Raw genomic sequence first — 20,933 nt, forward strand, 5'->3', positions numbered from 1 at the left:
CATATCGATTATAGCCTCCCTTAACTTTATTTCCTTTTTTTATTAGTACTGTACTAGTTAATAGGTCTTTGTTCACTATGCGCTCGCTTGGTTAATATATTTGTTGTGTTTTGCTCACGTAATAACTCAGAGTAGGTACATACAGGGTGTATTCTGAGTACTGATTAGCCGTTGGAAAGTTTCCAAAATTGCAGAAATTTCCACATGGAACAATTTCGGCAAGTTCTCATAATTGAGTATAGGGACATTAGGGACAGGGACCGAAATTTTCCATTTCCAAAATGCAATTTTTCTTTATTTTCTGTGAATTTTTTCGGTTTTTTTCTAGATATTTTCAATTTTTTTGGAAATTATCCGCAACTTGCATATCTTGCAGAGCCTTTAGGTACTTAATCAGAGCTCCGGACAAAACTTTGTACACGGAGCACTTATGAGATCCCTTCGGTCTTGCAAATCGGTTAAGTAATAATGCGTTTTCCTCATAGACTGTTTCACGTAGATAGCTAAAGTTTGGAACAGTTATAGCAACCCCTACCATTAACACTGTAAAAAAACAAAACTTACATTTTTACCAATGTACTCCAAAAAACAATATCCCCACGCCAACGGCCGCCAAGCAACAGTTGGATCGATGACAGTTCCTAATTACTCAGTATATACTCGGGTGGATCGCTCTGTCGCCTCGCCAGTCAGCATTATGGCTGACATCACCAAGCAATCGGTTTATTTCGGGCATCCTTCTCGGTTTTGGAAGGTACGTGATTAATTGATCCTTTCGCTTGCTGACCTTACTAAATAATGTCTGAAAGTTTGTAATTGGAAAAAAAGATGGCACTTGCTTCGTGTAAGTACCTACGTACAATACACGGCGCATTGCATTTTCCTCTTTTGTTCGTGAAGTATTTATTGTCCAGGAAAAGTGCATATGTGACCTAGGGCATGTGCTAAGCTAAGGTATACATGCGGCGGCGACAGAGTTTACCTATTATAAGTACTTATGTACACTGACACAATACCTATTTTAATAAATACAACTATTTAAACCTATTTGTCGTCGTTGTTGTCGCTAATAATTCAGATAGGTCCAATCCTCTAGACTAAGCATAGTAACACTACCCCCTATGCCACTCATACGGTAGTTTTACTCCATCTTCAAGTCAATCCCGTGCCGTGATTGGTCCGTGTCTTTGAACGGACCAATCACGGCACGGGATTCGCTCACCTCGTCCCCCCGCACCCCCGTATTTTTGGCAGCATCGGTTTCATGAAATAATTGCTCTAAACTCAGTCTAGAGATCACAACGTTTTAAATTCGATATTTATGTACTTACTCGTACATAATTATTTTAAATTTGTCACATTTTTTAGCAAAGGCGAAGGCTCGAAGCAGAGCCCACAATCAACGTGGAGGAAATAAAGACACTGGGTGACATCGTCGACTATGATAAAGTTCATTTGCAAAAGTAAGTTCCAATTTGTTTTGCCCGACCTCAACAAAGCAGTTTGTGTATTTACAGGGGATACTGACCGGACACATTCACATTAGCATTCTCGTTACTGTTAAATTTACAGCCACAACATTTGTACCTAACTACCTATGTATAAGTATTACGCTACTCAACGCATCTTAGTACTCGTGCCCACCTAGTATTAAGGTAGGTACGAGTACTCAGTAGTAGTTCTAGTTTTCTATCAGCTATAATTCCGTTGTGCTCTGCCTATTCTCTACCAACTTCTACTGTTTCCAGAGCGATAGTAAACAGGACAAGCGAAAAAGTACAAGCTCTATTAGACACAGAAGAAATTAACCTCTGACACAGACAACACAAACTCAAGCATCTTCTAGAAAAAGAAGAAGAAACATTAAGAAGAGAACTGGAAGCAAAACAGGCGCAGCAAGAATGTGGTTATTGTAAGGAGAGGCTAAATAAACTGAAGAATTATGAGGAAGAGATTGAAAGAGAGAAGATAAGAGAATGCTTGAAGGCCTTGGAGAGGGAGAAAATGTAAGTTGATTCGTTATTTAACTCATTATCATCATCTGAGGCATTACAGCCACGGGTGGGCTTTAGCCTGGTCAAGCAAGTCTCTCCAGTCCGATCTATTTGTGGCCTTCCTTCTCCAACTTTTCACTCCTAAGGTCCTGATGTCCTGGTATGCGCCGTCCAACCATCTGAGTTTGGTCTTGCCTTTACCTCTGCGGCCCTCCGGTCGGCCTTCTAGAAGGCGTTATTTAACTGGTAGGTAATAAATGTTGTGCCAATAGATCTCAAGTTTTAAGAAGAGTCTAGTGGAGCCCATTGAAAAAAAAAGGTGGTTGTGTCGACGACCTCTTCTTAAGATATCTTAGCATGCCTTGCCCAACTTTTCACTGCTAAGGTCCTGATGTCCTGGTATACGCCGTCCAACCATCTGAGCTTGGGCTTGCCTTTACGTCTGCGGCCCTCCGGTCGGCCTTCTAGAAGGCGTTATTTAACTGGTAGGTAATACATGTTGTGCCAATAGATCTCTAGTTTTAAGAAGAGGCTAGTGGAGCCCATTGAAAAAAAAACAGGTGGTTGTGTCGACGACCTCTTCTTAATAACGGCTGATCGGTGATCACGTGGTGCTTTCCATAGAAAACGAAGCACCGGAAGCTCCGGCCCGGCCCAGGGTCCGATCTAGCTGAGTCATCCTTAATGTATTACGTATATAATTTTTAATATGTTAACCGTGTTTGAATTTAAACGTCTGTACGGCTTAGCCACGACATTGAGCGACTCGCGACGGCGGCAGCGATAACCATAGGTTGGAGGGAGACACAGCGATCGGACCTTTCGTTCCCACCTATGGTTGTCGCTGCCGCCGTCGCCAGTCGCGTAAAGTCGTGGCAGTCGTTTACCTCTAACTATTTACTTAACTACTACTGTTTCAGTGCCAAAGGAATGCAGTGCACGAAGGCCGACGAATATCATCTCAGAGCGCAACAGAAGGCGCAGATGGAGGAAAAAGTACACATGGAGATAGAACAAGCTGACATTGATAGGATGTGGCATCAGGTGTTATTAGATGACGTCAGAAGAAAGGTATTTATAACACTACGATGACTAGTGGTTCTGTGAGCTGTAAACGTCGTGATAAGCTTAAAATAAATAAAAAATACCTATGAACTTCGTCAAGACTATCATATCATAGCGCACAATCGTCTTAAATGCCGGCGTTTACTGGCGCTTAAGTCTTTTATGACAATTTCTGCCATAATCGAACTTAATCTGTGAGACATGCTAAAAACACGTGAGTTTATAAAACCGTAAAATTGTTTAAATTCTTTAATTTTGTGCTTTTTCCAAAAAATGAAATGTTTGAAAAATTCTATCTAACTACCTAACGGTCACAAAATTTCACGAGAATCAGCTCAGAAATGCGACATGCAGAGGAGAACTTCTGGACATACGAAAGCATTTTTGCCCAAGCTAAAACGAGGACCTTTGCTAACGCTCAGTCAAAAAGAGGGTTAACAACTCATCGGTTTATTTATACTTTTTTTGCGAAAATTGTCGATCGCAACTTGCTTTATCTTTTTTGATTAGGTAAGTAACTCAAAGTGATGTGTGCAGGGTGCACCAAAGAGTAAAGTGCCTATATGGGATACACTCAAGCCGCTCGCATACGTTTGCATTTGTTTAACATGAACACCGCATGCCTCAGTGCGTTTTTACATTGTCGGGTCCGATTTAGAATGTTGGCAACCACAAAGAAATAAACATTTAATTAAAAATCGGCTTTATTTATTTATTTATTCATTAAGTTTTGAATTATTCGCGGTACAATACAAAAGGTAATCACGGTTCATATCCCCGTCAATATAAGTCTATTTATTCATTGTTTTAAAATTTTTGATCAAAAGATAGACAACCAAAAAAGAAGGACTTGATGCCATACGGCACTCTCTAGCAGTCGCTTTTTTCCACGGATCATCCGACAACCGACCGAATCGGACAGTTTGAAAACGCTCTCACTCTGCTACACTGGCTGGCCTTACACTTACATACATAAGTAGTCAAAATTCGCAACGAAACTCAGAACCTGGATTCTGTTGCTTTGTCTCACACATGTCTTAAATAGCAATCCACGAAGTATTATTTCTTTAGGAACAGTATGAAAAGTACCAAGAGCACAGAAGGCAGCAAGAGATGCGCGAACGCCGGCTGGCCTACGACGAGCAGATCGCTAGCGCCAGCAGAAAGAGACGGGAGATGCTGAGCGAGGAGAGGGAGCGAGAGAACAGGAGGCTCGAACGAATGAGGAAGAAGATGGAACAGGACCATTACGAAGGTAAGTTCACTTTATGTATATCACTCCAGCTAGTAAGGCTGTTTTCACAGTGTGCATTGGATGCAGATCACCCACGCCGCTCCGGTGTGCGCGCAGGACAACTCTATGTACATGTGTAGGTACATAGCGCTGCCTCGCTCTCACATCGGAGCGGAGCGTGTGGCTTCGGATTATCACCCGAGTGGTAGTCGCCAGTGCAAACATTCGAACTTTGTGCAACATTGCGGCAACAAAAATTGAAGGCGATTGATATATTTTAAGTTTAACCTGGTTTAACTTAAACCTCTGGCCCTGACAACAATAGCTAATATAAAACGCCTCGCCTGGTATTCGAGATAGATGACTAATTTAGTAACTTTAACATCATATCAAACCTAGAAATCCATAAAGTGCACACACACCTTCAATAGTGAGTTTAGAACCCCTTTGCTGGCCTGCCATTCTGACCTCAACCGATAAACATAAGGTGCCCGGATCATTCAATCGTATGGGTTTTTACCTACGACGATGAGTATCGAGTATTTGTAACTGATGTATATTTTCAAAGAGAACCAAGAATGCCTCTAAAATAACCTTACGTAAGATAATCCACCTTTTAAAACTTCAAACGCGTTTCAGCTTTAAAACGCAAGAAAGAACAACAGATGAAAAATAGAATTAACTTCATAGAGGGCCATGAAATGAAGTTACTGGGGCTCGCTTCAGAGAAGTCGCGGGCGAGGCAAATGGACGATAATGCCATAAGGAGAGCCCTCCTGGAAACCGAGCGGGAGACAAGGAGAAAGAGGGATCAGATGGTATTATTATATATATCACGTTTCATTATAAAGTTTTTTCAGGGTTCAATAGTCATAAATTTATCTTAAGGCGCGGAGCAGGGTGAAGTTACGGGTACCGAAATAAGAAGCGGTAAAGTAAACATCGTACTTATTTATAGGTATGTACAAATATCTACGTAACTTCGATCAACGTACGTACCTACGTAGCATGCGTAAGTAGTTGTAATAATATACTATGACAAGCCAGCAAATATGTATGTAGAATAAGGCGGAAATTTGTAAAAATTTAATTTCCCATAGAAATTTTGAATTTCATGCCTTTTTCTACTGAAAAAGCTGGCTTCCCAGAATATATTTCGGGGAATATGTGAGTACTTTTTGTTTCTATAAAAAATAATCAAACTGCCTGGCGGTATTGAGTGTGATTGACCTCCTCGAGTCCTTACTGCAATATGGCATTTCAAAATGAAGCAACTCTTAGTTTAATATTTTTATATTATAGCAATTTTAATTTTATATGGACTTATTGTCTGAAATATAGCTGATCAACCAAATCTTGTCAGTAAATAATTTTTAAGAAAAAAAAACCGACTTCTATGCGGCCCGGTGAAAGATTATTGTAGATGGTGCGCTATGTAGAAAAGGAAGCATTTCGTTTCTGTAAGGCTCGCAGTTCTAAACTAACCTAACCCACTTTTGTTCGGTTCTGTGAGGATAGCAGTTCAAACCTAACCTAACCCACTTAACGGCGCATGCGGTGCGGTGTACGGGGGTTTGAGCGGGAGGGGTTTGGCCTCATCATACTTTATACCTACATTTTATGGTAATTATGGTAATCATAGTGGTTTATTTAGTTTAGGTATCATAGTGGTTTTCCGGGTCAAGGTCCGGGTCTGTGTCCGAGTCCGGGTCCGAGTCCGGGTCTAGTCCAGGTCCGAGTCCGAGTCCAGGTCCGGGTCCGGGTCCGAACCGGATCCGGGTACGAGTCCGGATCTGGATCCGAGTCCGGGTCCCAGTCCAAGTCAAAGTCGAAATTCGAAATCACCAAACATGTAACTATGCGTCGTTGAAGAGTTCTGTTCTGATCATCATCAGCAGTTCCAGTTCATCAAATGCGACAGTTTTTAATGTTAATGTATTATTTTATGATGAAAATACAGAAAATTCTATACGTGTGCCTTTAAGATTTGAGGAGTTCCCTCGATTTCTCATGGATCCCATGTTCAGAACTTGAGCTTGACATAAATATGGCTTAAAAACCTAACTTGCTTAACAAACATAACCAGTCCGGTGCGCGCACTCGTTAAGTTCGCACATGTGCAGCAACAATATTGCTTCTTAATTCTTACTCATAGTTTTCCAGTGATTCTCAAACTTGTAGTTACTCAAGTCTTTTCTGCCTAATTACACAATGCAGTGTGGTATTTGCAACAGCCAAATTAGCGAAGGTGCTCGATGTGCAACGTGTAAAAAAGACGTAGGGCTCTGCTGTGCTAAATTGGCAGAAACCAGTTTTAAAAAGATTAGATCTGAACGCAGATCCACCTGGAAGTGTGATTTATGTACAAGAGATGTTTCTCCGGGCCCCGCAAAGCCGGCGGATTTGGACACCGTAATGGCTACACTGCGAGATATCCAGAAGCAGCTTATTGGCCTGCCTACACTAATACGGGATGTTGCAGAGATGAAGACGGAATTGTCTGAAGTGAGTGAATCGTGTAGATTTAACAGTGCAAAGCTCGATGAATACTCCTCTCGTCTAACAGAAGTGGAGCGATTAGTTCCCGAATTGGATTCATTACAGGGGAAAGTACTCGCCCAGGCTAATGAAATAATGTTTCTTAAGGGTGAACTTGCCAGCAGTGACCAAAAGCAGCGGTTAAATAACATTGAAATCAAAGGAGTCCCAACTACGAAGAACGAAAACTTGTTTACAATACTGGAAAATGTCAGTAATGCAGTCGGATATCCAGTGGACGGGAATAAAATAAATCACATTGCTCGAGTTCCGATTCACAATTCTAAAGAGAAACTGATTATCGTGAGCTTCATTAACCGTTACGTAAAGGAAGACTTTGTAGCCTCAGCGCGATTGAAGAAATCACTATCCGCTGGAGAAATTGGTTTCCCGGGCAGCGAGCAGAGAGTGTTTATTAATGACCACCTGACTCCGGAAAATAAGAGACTTTTGACACTAACTAAAAGTACGCTCAAGCAAAAAGGTTACTTATATATTTGGGTGAAGCACTGCAAAATTCATGCCCGGAAAGATGATAATTCAAGAGTAATTGTAATAAACAATGAGCGTGATTTAAACAAATTGCATTAGTTTGGTACATATACAATAATTCGTGCTCAATTGTAATGTACTTTGTGCTTTTGTCAATATTGTCTAATATTTGCACTAAGCAACAAATCCAAGGTTTGAATATCGCTGGCCGGACCACCCAGGCAGCTGCCTTTTGTTTAGCGCCCGGGCTTATCGCTACCTATGCAACTAGTTGTCTTGTACTTTGTAAACACTTATTAACCCATATTTATCTCTTTTTTTCGCACTCGCTGATTGATGTCAGCTGTTACTTGCTCTTTCGCACTCATTATAATATTTCTATGCTTCGTTATGGATCATACTTATGTAGTTATTTGTCATGCGGCATTAAGTTATTGTTATTTTTACGCCTATTTACACTTGTTTGTATATTGGATGAAGTGAAATTGTATATGATTAAATTCTGCTCGGTTTTTGATATATTTTCTTATTATAACGGATTATAGTAGGAAGACTAATTATCCTAGTATTTATTACCAAAATGTACGGGGGCTGCGCTCTAAAACCCTGACATTCTATCGTAACCTTAGTCTAGCTACCTATGATATCATTTTGCTGACTGAGACGTGGTTGGTGGATGGCATTCAAGACTCGGAGTTATTTGATAACCGGTACGTCGTATGGCGTCGCGATCGCGATCTGTCTGTAACCGGACAAACCCGCGGGGGCGGCGTCATTATTGCTACTCGTAGGGAACTAACGGTAACCCCGCAACCATCCCATCACTCTACAGCTGAGGATCTATGGCTCGTTTTGGAACTCAAGGACGGTAACAGTAGACCGATTAAAGTTCACCTATGCGTATTATACTTATGTAAACAAGGTCAAGGGTATACTTTTTCTCAGCAGCTGGAAAATTTCTTAAATAAATTAAATTACATAGTTTTAAATAATCCTACAGATAAAATTTTAGTGGTTGGTGACTTTAATATGAGCAACATTATGTGGACAGCCCAAAGTGACATATTGATTCCATCTAATTACATAAGTAGTGACGAGTGTAACTTGGTCGACGAGTTATTCACGCACGGTCTCTGCCAATATAATGGAATTCTAAATATTTACGGTAAGTTATTGGATCTCGTGTTGTCAAACGACATTGTTTGTGTGAGTGAGTGTTTGAATGCATTGGTGCCTATCGATCCTTATCATAAAGCGCTAATTATACATATTAAGTACCTATCTATCGACTATATGAAGCCGTCACCTGTATTAAAGTATTTTTATAACCGGGGGGACTACGCAGCTATAAATAATGAACTATTAACTATTAATTGGGAAAAAGAATTTTCTAAGCGTACACTCGACGGTTCCCTCGACTTCTTCTACGAGACTTATAAAAATATAAGGAATAAATTTATACCTTGCCGTAAAATTTCTGCTGACACGTACCCAGCTTGGTTTTCGTTGCCACTAAAAAAAGCTATTAAAGAAAAACATAAATACTTTCGTAAATATAAAATCTATAAAAATATATCCGACTTAACTTCTTTTAACTTGTTAAAAAATAGGGTACGGCGTCTTGAGCAGGAATGCTTCGATTCGTACATTAACCGGATGGAAAACAACATAGCTAAAAATCCTAAGCAATTCTGGTCGTTTATTAAGTCGCGGACCGGCACTCATGGTATACCCAGTACTCTAAAATATGGCGATAAGTTGGTAAATACTGGTACTGACATATGTAATGCGTTTTCGGATTATTTTCTAGCCAGTTTCTCTGCATCGAGTGGTAGAAATCCAGATGCCATTTCCAGTCAATCTGACGATCCCTCTACCGGGTTGTTTAGCATCGAAGTAAAGCCGGATGAGCTAATTAACATTTTGTTAAAGCTTGATCCTTCTAAGTCTGCTGGTCCTGATGATTTACCTGCCCAGTTCCTAATCAATTGCGCTACTAGTTTGGTGATACCCATTACACTTCTATTTCGACGCTCCTTTTCGGAATGCACTGTACCATCACTATGGAAACGCGCCTATATTACTCCAGTCCACAAAAAGGGACCTAAAACAGAAATAATAAATTATCGGCCTATTTCAAAATTATGTATTTTGTCCAAAGTTATGGAAAAATTAGTTTTTAATCAAGTTTACAATGCTTTTAAGAACTCATTTAGCCCAAACCAGCATGGCTTCCTTCAACGCCGATCCACAGTATCCAATCTTATTATGTTAAATGATTATGTGACTCAGGCGATGGATAGCGGGTACCAGGTAGACGTAATTTATACGGATTATAGTAAGGCATTTGATAGAATCGATCACGCAATATTATTATCGAAGTTGAGTAGCATGGGTATCAGTGGGGACCTGCTCAGGTGGTTTAAATCCTATATAGACAATAGATCTCAGGCTGTTGTCGTGAACAACTACATATCTGGCTGGGTAACAGTGCCAAGTGGTGTCCCGCAGGGATCTTTACTGGGACCATTGTTATTTAACATATTTGTAAACGACATAGACAAATGTATCGTTCACTCTGACTTACTATGTTTTGCCGACGATATGAAAATCTTCCGAAGATTAAAGTCTGTTGAAGACTCTCGTCTGATCCAATCTGATCTCACGCGGCTGGATGAATATTGTCAAGTAAACAAGTTAGATCTGAATCCATCTAAATGTTATTCAATCACGTTCTCACGTCAACGTAAACTGATTTCTACCACTTATATGATTAAGGGCCAACTCTTGAATAAAATTAATTCTACTAGGGATTTGGGTGTTATACATGATACTAAACTTCTGTTTGATATACATATCGATAGCATTATAAGAAATGCCTTGAAAACCTTAGGGTTTATTCTTCGTAACTCTGTTTATTTTACTCAAGCAAAGACGCTTAAAATTCTGTACTGCTCATTAGTCAGGAGTAGACTTGAATACGCGTCTCAAATTTGGAATCCATGTTATGCCACTTATATTGATAGGATTGAAAGAATCCAGAAAAAATTCCTGAAACACCTAAGCTTTAAGCTGAAGCAGCCCTATGCCTCCTCTAATTACCTAAACATATGCAGGAAGCACCATCTTATTCCACTAAATAAACGGCGAGAGATTGCCGACATTGCCTATATCCTAAGCATCACCAGTGGGTGTATTGATTGCCCTGAACTGCTATTTAAACTTTCATTTAATACGCCCGCCCGATCTAAACGTTACGCTCCCCCCATTTCGCTCAAACGCACTTCATCCAATTACAGACAAAATAGTTTTTTGTGTCGTGCTAGTCGAAATTTAAATATTCTATCCAGAAATTTGGACATTGATGTATTTAATTGTTCCATTCCTTCGGTGAAGCGAAAATTAGCGAATCTATTTTTTAATCCACTTTGATCCCGATTGTTTTGTTTTCATAAGTAATAAGTTTGCGATTTGTCCGAGTGCTTAAGTATTTACGTGCCCTGTATTTTTACTGTCAGTATTGTTAACAGTTCTATATCCTTGATAATGATAAGTTCTGAGTTGCATACAATTATTATTGTTCTTTTGGAAAATATTGTTTTTTTCTTTTTTTTGAAATGTATAATACGTGATAGCATTGTGTGAAATTGCGCGCAAAGTTTGATATATTGTTTATTCCATTTCTATCTGTGAGTACCTGTAATTGGCTTTGTATTGTTACCTAAATCTGTATAATGTTTTTGTAGCTGTTGGTACTCCTGAAAAATAAAAATAAAAATAAATAAAAAATAACGAAAAGAAAAAATCGCCAAACGCGAGCTATGCGTCGTTAAAGAGTTTCGTTCTGGTCATCATCAGCAGTTACACTTCCTCAAATGTTACTTTTTAAATGTATATGCTTGATTTGTTGATTAAAACACAACAATCACTATACAGGGTGTCCCAGGAAGTAGTGATATACTGAAGCTGGGAGGTAGAGGACCTAGAGGGCTATCTGAATCACCCCCATGTATGTTCCGCGATTTTTCGTATTTTCGGAGTTATGATTTTTTTTAATTTTTCACCTATCGCCGAGTACGATGAGATTTTTATTTATGGTGACGTGAATTATTGCGGTAGATGCTTGATTTTTTTTGTGTGCTAAGCTGATAGATAGGCCAATTCAGTATGGTAATACTATCGTTAGATCTCTGAATGGACTTAAAAAAAAATTTAATGCCAAGAAAGATAAAATTACCCAGTATGTTTTATTTTTCTAAGCGCCCTTGAAGTTGTGAACATACTGGGTAATTTTATCTTTCTTGGCATTAATTTTTTTTAATTCCATTCAAAGATCTAACGATAGTAAATGTTACCATACTGAATTGGCCTATCTATCAGCGTAGCACACAAAAAAAAATCAAGCATCTACCGCAATAATTCACGTCACCATAAATAAAAATCTCATCGTACTCGGCGATAGGTGAAAAATTAAAAAAAATCATAACTCCGAAAATACGAAAAATCGCGGAACATACATGGGGGTGATTCAGATAGCCCTCTAGGTCCTCTACCTCCCAGCTTCAGTATATCACTACTTCTTGGGACACCCTGTATGTATGCCTTTAAGATTTGAGGAGTTCCCTCGATTCCTTATGGATCTCATCATCAGAACTCGAGCTTGACAGAAATGTGGCTTAAAAACTAAACTTGCTTAACAAACATAACGAAGAGGACAAATCGCCAAACGTGAACTATGGGTCGTTGAAGAGTTCTGTTCTGATATCATCAGCAGTTCCACTTCATCAAATGCGACAGTTTTTAATAAAAATGATTGATTTTCTGATGAAAATACAAAAATCTCTATACGCACACCTTTAAGATTTGAGGAGTTCCCTCGATTCCTCATGGATCCCATCATCAGAACTCGAGCTTGACAAAAATGTGACTTAAAAACTTAACTTGCTTAACAAACATAACGAAGAGGACAAATCGCCAAACGTGAACTATGCGTCGTTGAAGAGTTCTGTTCTGATCATCATCAGCAGTTCCACTTCATCAAATGTCACGTTTCTGAATGTATATGCTTGATTTGTTGATAAAAACACAAAAATCACTATATGTATACCTTTAAGATTTGAGGAGTTCCCTCGATTCCTCATGGATCCCATCATCAGAACTGGGTTTTGACAAAAACGGGATCAATCTGTATGCATATACATACAATCAAAAAAAGAATTTTCAAAATCGGTCCAGTAATGACGGAGATATGGAGTAACAAACATAAAAAAAAATAAAAAAAATAAAATAAAACATACAACCGAATTGATAACCTCCTCCTTTTAAATTTGGAAGTCGGTTAAAAAAGGCGCGAAATTCAAATTTTCTATGAAACACAGACACGTCATTGTCATTGCTTACGCATGAAACACAGACATGTCATTGTCATCGCTTCTATGCTATGAAACGATATCCCTTCGCGCCTACATTTTTCAAATTTGCCGCTTTTTTCTACTGTCAAGATCTGGTTGACCAAGTATAAAGTGTTTTTTTTTTTTAATTTAAAACTTCAATGGCTGGCAAATTAAGACCCCTTGTATCAAAGTCTTCTACTTATTTTATTTCTAGACGCAACTACAAATAGAAAAGCAACAGTTCATGGCCTACCACAACCGCGAGAGGAGGATGGCGCAGGCGTTAGAGCAGGACAGGGATAACGTCATCGACCAGTGGATGAGAGAGAAAGAGAATAACGCAGATGAGGGAATGAGACAAGCGGAAGAAGAAAAACGGACGCAGAAACAGGTAACTATACTTGGTCAAGCAGTGGCGTAACTAGGGGGGTGCTGGGGGGGGCACGTGCCCCGGGCGCCGTCCAAGGGGGGGCGCCAAAATGGGCAAAAGACCTCCCATAGAAAATGGACCAGCCAAAATGTAGGAAACAGTCAAATTTTTTTTTCGCGACTCATGGGTTGGTCTCATAGTAAAAATTGCTCAGCATAATCCCAAAACCTCCCTGGCAACGGAAATGCAGCTATTTTTTAGCCATCCTGTGGCCTGTATACAGGATGGTCCAAACCTTGACGTCCAAAAATTTTTTTTAGAATCCTCGTCGTTGGTTATCTGCAGAATATACCCCATGTATGTTAGCCGATTTTTCGTAGTTTTCGAGTTTAACTTTTAACTTTTGTTAAGAAATTCCGGGGTGAAGCTTTGCGTTGCTTTTATGCCTTCTAATAATTGTTCGTGGTACCTATTTGCACTGATAACATGAAATAGCGATGGGGAAGTGACCCCATAAAATAATAGTAGAAATAACAAGAGGATTTTTGTAATGAATTACTAATTTGGAAGCTTTCCACCTCAGTTCCTTTGACCGGCGACTCTGACAAATTATGACTATTAAGTATCACTTTTTGACCTTTTAAAAAAACGTAGGGTCTAGCAGTTTCTAAAATAACCAAAAGTCCTTGAAATCGCTTGTATTTTTTATTTATTTAGGTAAGGGCAACATCTAAGCTTGACATGCTTGAACGTAAAAGTTTGTCTTTTTTTCCCAACTCAGCCAAGTGAGGATGCTGATTTGTTTTATCAACTGCGCCGTTTGTGAAGGATTATGTTACAAAAAGAAATATTCAAAAAAGTTCAATAGTTTTTTTTAATAAATAATTGCTTCTCCCCGGAATTTCTCAACAAAAGTTAAAAGTAATAAAAATAAAAATCATAATTCGAAAACTACGAAAAGTCGGCTAACATACATATTCTGATAGCCCACAGCGTGAGGAATCTTAAAAAATTTTTTTGGACGGCATGGTTTGGACCAACCTGTATAACACATGCCGTGCCAACATCGCTCGTTCTGTGATACTAGAATGCCGTGAAAAACCTGTGTCAGGTATTGAGAGCATTCTATCCAGAGTTTCGGTGTGGGATCGGGAGAATTTAGTCCAATTCAATCCCACCAAGGCTCAATTTTACGTGTTTACCGCTAAGAAAACCTCATTTTTCAAGGCACAAGTGGCACAACCCTTCCCATGTCAGAGAGTATTGGGAGCCTCGGTGTTGACATCTCCATCAGTGACGTCCAATAATTTCGTAGCCACCTTGCTGGGTAGGCTGCGCTCGTATCCAAAAAACTCGGTGTGCTCAATAAAGGGAGGCGATACTTTACTCTGGGGCAGACAGATCCATAGGCGTACCCACGGTGGGGCAAGGTGGGGCAGTTGTCCCACCCTGGTATCTGACCATAAGCTAAGAATCTCTGTTTTAACCGTACCCTGTTACAACGTCCCAAGCCTCCCCTACTTCTGCCCCACCCGTTAAAAAATGCTGCGTATTTACGACCACGGACAGATCCCATATAATGAGTACCTTCGTCACCTTTGGGAAGGAGCACCTAGATGCCACCTTGGTCCCTTCAAATCAGTCCAAAGGCGCGCTATGAATAGTCTACGATCCCAAACTTACAAGCGATATTGAATCTTCAAGTCTAAGGAGATCTCCAAAAAAGAAGTGTATAAGTTTTAAAATGGTCGGCAACGCGCATGTAACGCCCCTGGAGTGTTGACGTCCATAGGATGCGGTGACCGCTTACCATCAGGTGAGTCGTAAGCTTGTTAGCCACCGATGGACTAAAAAAAACACATGTCTAAATCAAAAGTAAACTTATAATAAGTAAAAAGTAACCCTTTCGTTCATTTCGTTTGGGGGAGGGGGGGGGGGCGCAAATTTGGTGCCTGCCCCGGGCGCCGTATCCTCTAGCTACGCCACTGTGGTCAAGCAGATCTGGACAGTAGAAAAAGGGGGCAAATTTGAAAAATGTAGGCGCTAAGGGATATCGTCCCATAGAAAATTGGAATTTCGCGCCTTTTTTTACTGTCAAGATTTGATACTTGCCATACCGCGAAAAACGAAATTCGAAATGTTTTTATCTGCCTCTCTATTGATCAAATAGGTATGCTAGAGCAATAGAGAGGTAGGCAGTAGCGTAACTAGGGGGGGGGCTGGGGGGGGCACGTGCCCCGGGCGCCGTCCAAGGGGGGGGGGGGGGGGCGCCAAAATGGGCAAAAGACCTCCCATAGAAAATGGACCAGCCAAAATATAGGAAACAGTCAAATTTTTTTTTCGCGACAGGGGTTGGTCTCATAGTAAAAATTGCTCAGTATAATCCCAAAACCTCCCTGGCAACGGAAATGCAGTTATTTTTTAGCCACCCTGTATATAGGGTGGTCCAAACCTTGACGTCCTAAAATTTTTTTAGAATCCTAGTCGTTGGTTATCAGAATATACCCCATGTATGTTAGCCGATTTTTCGTAGTTTTCCAGTTTAACTTTTAACTTTTGTTAAGAAATTCCGGGGTGAAGCTTTGCGTTGCTTTTATGCCTTCTAATAATTGTTCGTGGTATTTGCACTGATGACATGAAATAGCGACGGGGAAGTGACCCCATAAAATAATAGTAGAAATAACAAAAGAGGATTTTAGTAATGAATTACTAATTTGGAAGCTTTCCACCTCAGTTCCTTTGACCGGCGACTCTAACAAATTATGACTATTAAGTATCACTTTTTTGACCTTTTAAAAAAACGTAGGGTCTAGCAGTTTCTAAAATAACCAAAAGTCCTTGAAATCGCTTGTATTTTTTTTATTTATTTAGGTAAGGGCAACATTTAGGCTTGACATGCTTGAACGTAAAAGTTTGTCTTTTTTTCCCAACTCAACCAAGTGAGGATGCTGATTTTTTTTAGCAACTGCGCCGTTTGTGAAGGATTATGTTACAAAAAGAAATATTCAAAAAAGTTCTATACTTTTTTTAATAAATAATTGCTTCACCCCGGAATTTCTCAACAAAAGTTAAAAGTAATAAAAATAAAAATCATAATTCGAAAAATACGAAAAGTCGGCTAACATACATATTCTGATAGCCCACAGCGTGAAGAATTTAAAAAAAAATTTTTGGACGGCAAGGTTTGGACCAACCTGTATAACACATGCCGTGCCAACATCGCTCGTTGTGATAGGTACTAGAATGCCGTGAAAAACCTGTGTCAGGTATTGAGAGCATACTATCCAGAGTTTCGGTGTGGGATCGGGAGAATTTAGTCCAATTCAATCCCATCAAGGCTCAATTTTGCGCGTTTACCACTAAGAAAACCTCATTTTCAAGGCACAAGTGGCACAACCCTTCCCATGTCAGGGAGTATTGGGAGCCTCGGTGTTGACATCTCCATCAGTGACGTCCAATAATTTCGTAGCCACCTTGCTGGGTAGGCTGCGCTCGTATCCAAGAAACTCGGTGTGCTCAATAAAGGGAGGCGATACTTTACTCTGGGGCAGACAGATCCATAGGCGTACCCACGGTGGAGCAAGGTGGGGCAGTTGTCCCACCCTGGTCTCTGACCATAAGCTAAGAATCTCTGTTTCAACCGTACCCTGTTACAACGTCCCCACTTCTGCCCCACCCCTTAAAAAATGCTGCGTACGACCATGGACAGATCCCATATAATGAGTTGTCACCTTTGGGCAGGAGCACCTAGATGCCACCTTGGTCCCTTCAAATCAGTCCAAAAGGCCGCTATGAATAGTCTACGATCTCAAACTTACAAGCGATATTGAATCGTCAAGTCTAAGGAGATCTCCAAAAAAGAAGTGTATAAGTTTTAAAATGGTCGGCAACGCGCATGTAACGCCCCTGGAGTGTAGACGTCCATAGGATTAGGTGACCGCTTACCATCAGGTGAGTCGTAAGCTTGTTAGCCACCGATGGACTAAAAAAACACTTATTTGTCTAAATCAAAAGTAAACTTTAATAAGTAAAAAGTAACCCTTTCGTTAGTTCATTTCGTTTCGGGGGGGGGGGGGCGCAAATTTGGTGCCTGCCCCGGGCGCCATATCATCTAGCTACGCCACTGGAGGTAGGTAACGTTTTTCGGTTTTTCTCACTCGCAGGATATACAGTCTTACTTACTTGAACCTGTGTCTATTTCCTAGAAACTAGGTGAAGAATACAGGGCACACATAGCTAAGAGATATCACGAGTTGGAAAGAGAACGATGCGAAAGGGACATCAAGATGCAAGCCGTGAGGAACGAGGCAGTGAGAGATCTACAGAACAAATTGGATAGTGCCAACCAGGTAAGTAGGGTCATTACCCTAGTTTTCGTCCACGCTATAGTTTTCGTCCACTTGACGGATTAGCAAATAATGTAAAGTGTCATTCAATAGAACTTGCTAACTATGTAAACAAAAGTTACTAGTAAATTGACATTTAGTGTCAATTTTAGTATGGCGGTTTGTTTACATAGTTAGCAAGTTCTATTGAATGACATTTTATTTCATTTTTAATTTGCTTCTTGCGAAATATCACTTTTATGTAGGTAGATAGATATATGTATTGTTTAGACATTAAGGATTACAATAAGTCCAAATTTGTGCAGCAATGTAGGTTCATATTCAAAGTTCGTCAAGTGGACGAAAACTAGAGCTGGACGAAAACTAGCGCATTCACCCTATAGTCTGACAAGACAGTTTTGACAGTAGAATTTTTCAAATTTGCCGCCTTTTTCTACTGTCAAGATCTGGTTGACCAAGTATAACAAAAATTCCGAGTTTTATTTTAGAGGACAAATGGCAAACTCGAACTTGAGCTTTCGATATACCGGTCCAGAGGGGCTACCGGGAAAACCAAAATTCGCAAATTGCGGGGATCCTTCTCTTTTACTCCAAAGAAGGCGTAATAAGAGTGACAGAGAAAAATGCCCGCAATTTGCGAACTTCGATTTTCGCGGTTATAGCCCAGGTGCTCTAAACTATAAAGTCCGTCAACCAAATCTTGTCAGTAGTAAAAGGCGGCAAATTTGAAAAATCGCGGGTTAGCAACACTGTGTTCGAATAATTCCAAAATGCGTGTCATCTGTGTTTTATCTGTGGAATGTGGATCGTGAACGACAGCCGTCACCTTATTTGTTTTCATTTGGTTTTCATTCTGAATCGTTTCTGTTTCAAGAGATATTTCTGCTGTCACCATTAAATACCAATACATTAAATAAGAATAAGCAAAGCTAAGGGACCTACAATGTACAATCATGCTCGTTGAAGGTAAACATTACTAAAAATTGAGGTTATGACAAGTACATACTGGAAGAACTCTTTCGAACTTTTAAGATTATGTTCAGTTTTTTGTTTTAGGGTTAAAAGGCATAAATAAAATTAAAACGTATGCCTAAATCTATCCAACAAGACCATAATATGTGTCCTGGAAACCGTCCATAGGCCCACATGTCTAATATTTTCAGCAATCAGTTGTGACTATTTGCAAAGATGCAATAGAATACTACAGAGTATTATGCTTGGTTGAAGTGACCCGGTAACATTGGTAACTTCATTATATTTTTTCAATTTATAACCTGAATTATAGTGTAAGCTAAAGTGACCCTTATCTTATTTAACTTTAAATTAAATAAACGCCCAAATATCAGTTGTTTTATTTTTAATATGTAATCCTATTGTACAATATATACCAATCAAAAAATTACACAGGTATGTCATATTCATCGAGAATAGTACACTAATTTACATTAACTAGTGGCATATTATATTGTAAATAACAAATATATGCACTATCTAAATGCATTTTGATATGATTTTATTTTAGTAAACTTAGAAGACATAGATAGGGAACAAAGAGAATATAAGCACTACGAAAGGGAGTTGTTTTTGATATCTTCAAATTTGTTCATCATTTTGATTAACATTGTTTTAACATCGCTTTTAAATTGTCCGTCCGTTTCAAATTTTTTCAATAAACCGCGAGTGACAATTTGAATTGACGTACGCAGGGCGCGCTCAGCGGAAAAAAAAATCTTTTGGTTCGATGTACATTGCTTCTTTTCTTAGCGCAATACTGCTCTTTGAGTGTTGCCCTACTTTAGTTTGCTTTACATTGCTACTGACAAGATTTGGTTGACGGACTATATAAAGGAAACCATAATGGCTCCTCTACACGATGGGCCAACGCCGGCCACTCCAAGGGACGCATTTATGCGTTAGAGGGAGGAAGTGATATTGCTATCTCATTCTACCGCATGGCTGCGTCCCTCGGAGTGGCCGGCGTTGGCCCATCGTGTAGAGAAGCCATAATACATAGGATAAACCCATTCGCAAAATGGCTCGACTTTTACACTAGGACTAGGAGTATTCTATCAAAGCTCGTTCAAATTCTGAATTTGCTATATTCGGGACTCTAGCTATTTTTATTTTATTTCTCATTTACAGGTGCTGAAACGGCAGCTAGAATATCGACAAAACCTAGCCACACAAATAAGGGATACACAGAAAGTTAAGGCACGTTGATATTGTTTTATTTAGTTGATTTTAGGTTACTTGCCACAAAGTAGGTAACTAATTATTTTGTGATACTAATTGCAGTTAACAGAGTGTATCCAAGAAGCAAGGAAGTTACAACCTTTTACTAAGAAGGCAGCTATGTTCAAGCAGGCGATGGAGCGCGTCGACACAGACCCAAAGCGACAGAGGTGAGACTACCCACAAACCCCACATTCCACAACCAAAGCTAGTGGCAAGAATCGCACAAAAAGATTTTCTTTTTAAATTACAATTTTGCTTTGTCTTGCAGCACGAATCCTGTTCACCCATTCAGAAGAATTATGAAGTCTGAAAAAATCAAGACCCTACCTTCAATATAAAATATATACTTGGTCAACCAGATCTTGACAGTAGAAAAAGGCGGCAAATATGAAAAATGTAGGCGCGAAGGGATATCGTCCCATAGAAAATTAGAATTTCGCGCCTTTTTTTACTGACAAGATTTGGTTGACCAGCTATACTTGGTCAACCAGACCTTGACAGTAGAAAAAGGCGGCAAATTTGAAAAAAGTAGGCGCGATGGGATATCGTCCCATAAAAAATTTGAATTTCGCGCCTTTTTTTACTGACAAGATTTGGTTGACCAGCATAAATGGAATAGGATATTATAGTGTGTCAAAGGTGTGTTTGATTTCAAACATAGACAGAGAGAATCATACTATCTTTGTCTTACACTAGTACTAGCACCCAAAAGAAAAGGATGAGTATAGTTTTTTTTGTTCCTATTTACTGACAAGATTTGGTTGACCCAGTATATCTACCAAGAATACGTTTTTGGCAAAAATTACATTTTTGGTACAAGCTTTTATCGCTGACTGTACTTTTCTTTCCACAGACAAATAATACTCATGAAAAACTGTCGGCTTCCGGTCAATTGCTCAATGTGTAGGCACCTTTATATGTAGCCTGTGATTATTAGTGCCCCAAGACACGAGCGCTTTTTCAACGCGCGTTTAAAAAGCGCTTGAATCTGTCTGCACGCTAAATTCAATTTAACGACCAATCCAATTTAAAAAGTGCCAACGCCATCGTGTGAATAAATACACATGTATCCATTTGTGTCATTCAAACGCTTTTTTAACGCGCGTTGGAAAAGCACACGTGCGTATGGTGCCTTAATATTTATATTGTGAAAAGTAAAATATAGAACTTATTGGAAAATAAAGTTTCGTTTTATTATTTCGTCGTGCTGAAATATCCTACATTCATATTTAAACATTTCCCATTCAAATATTTGAATGGTTTTAC

General features: G+C 39.5%; 1 protein-coding gene across 1 annotated transcript; it reads left to right on the top strand.

Moving 5' to 3' along the window:
• The first annotated feature begins 697 nt into the window (after window positions 1-697).
• Window positions 698-19,666, top strand: LOC134661340 (trichohyalin-like). The gene is made up of 9 exons (XM_063517379.1): window positions 698-754; window positions 1,369-1,463; window positions 1,815-2,006; window positions 2,915-3,065; window positions 4,131-4,314; window positions 4,933-5,111; window positions 12,931-13,107; window positions 17,292-17,435; window positions 19,575-19,666. The coding sequence occupies exons 1-9, from the start codon at window positions 698-700 to the stop codon at window positions 19,650-19,652; spliced, it is 1,257 nt and encodes a 418-aa protein (XP_063373449.1). The 3' UTR covers window positions 19,653-19,666.
• The last annotated feature ends 1,267 nt before the right edge of the window (window positions 19,667-20,933 follow it).

Source organism: Cydia amplana, chromosome 2 (assembly GCF_948474715.1).
Source record: "Cydia amplana chromosome 2, ilCydAmpl1.1, whole genome shotgun sequence".
In the NCBI taxonomy this organism is placed as follows: domain Eukaryota; kingdom Metazoa; phylum Arthropoda; class Insecta; order Lepidoptera; family Tortricidae; genus Cydia; species Cydia amplana.

Excerpts from the sequence above, each read along its gene's own strand:
- LOC134661340 (XM_063517379.1), top strand. The coding sequence starts at position 698 with ATGGCTGACATCACCAAGCAATCGGTTTATTTCGGGCATCCTTCTCGG. Across the intron at positions 755-1,368 it reads ATCCTTCTCGGTTTTGGAAG|CAAAGGCGAAGGCTCGAAGC; the intron begins GTACGTGATTAA and ends CACATTTTTTAG. Across the intron at positions 13,108-17,291 it reads AAAAACGGACGCAGAAACAG|AAACTAGGTGAAGAATACAG; the intron begins GTAACTATACTT and ends TCTATTTCCTAG.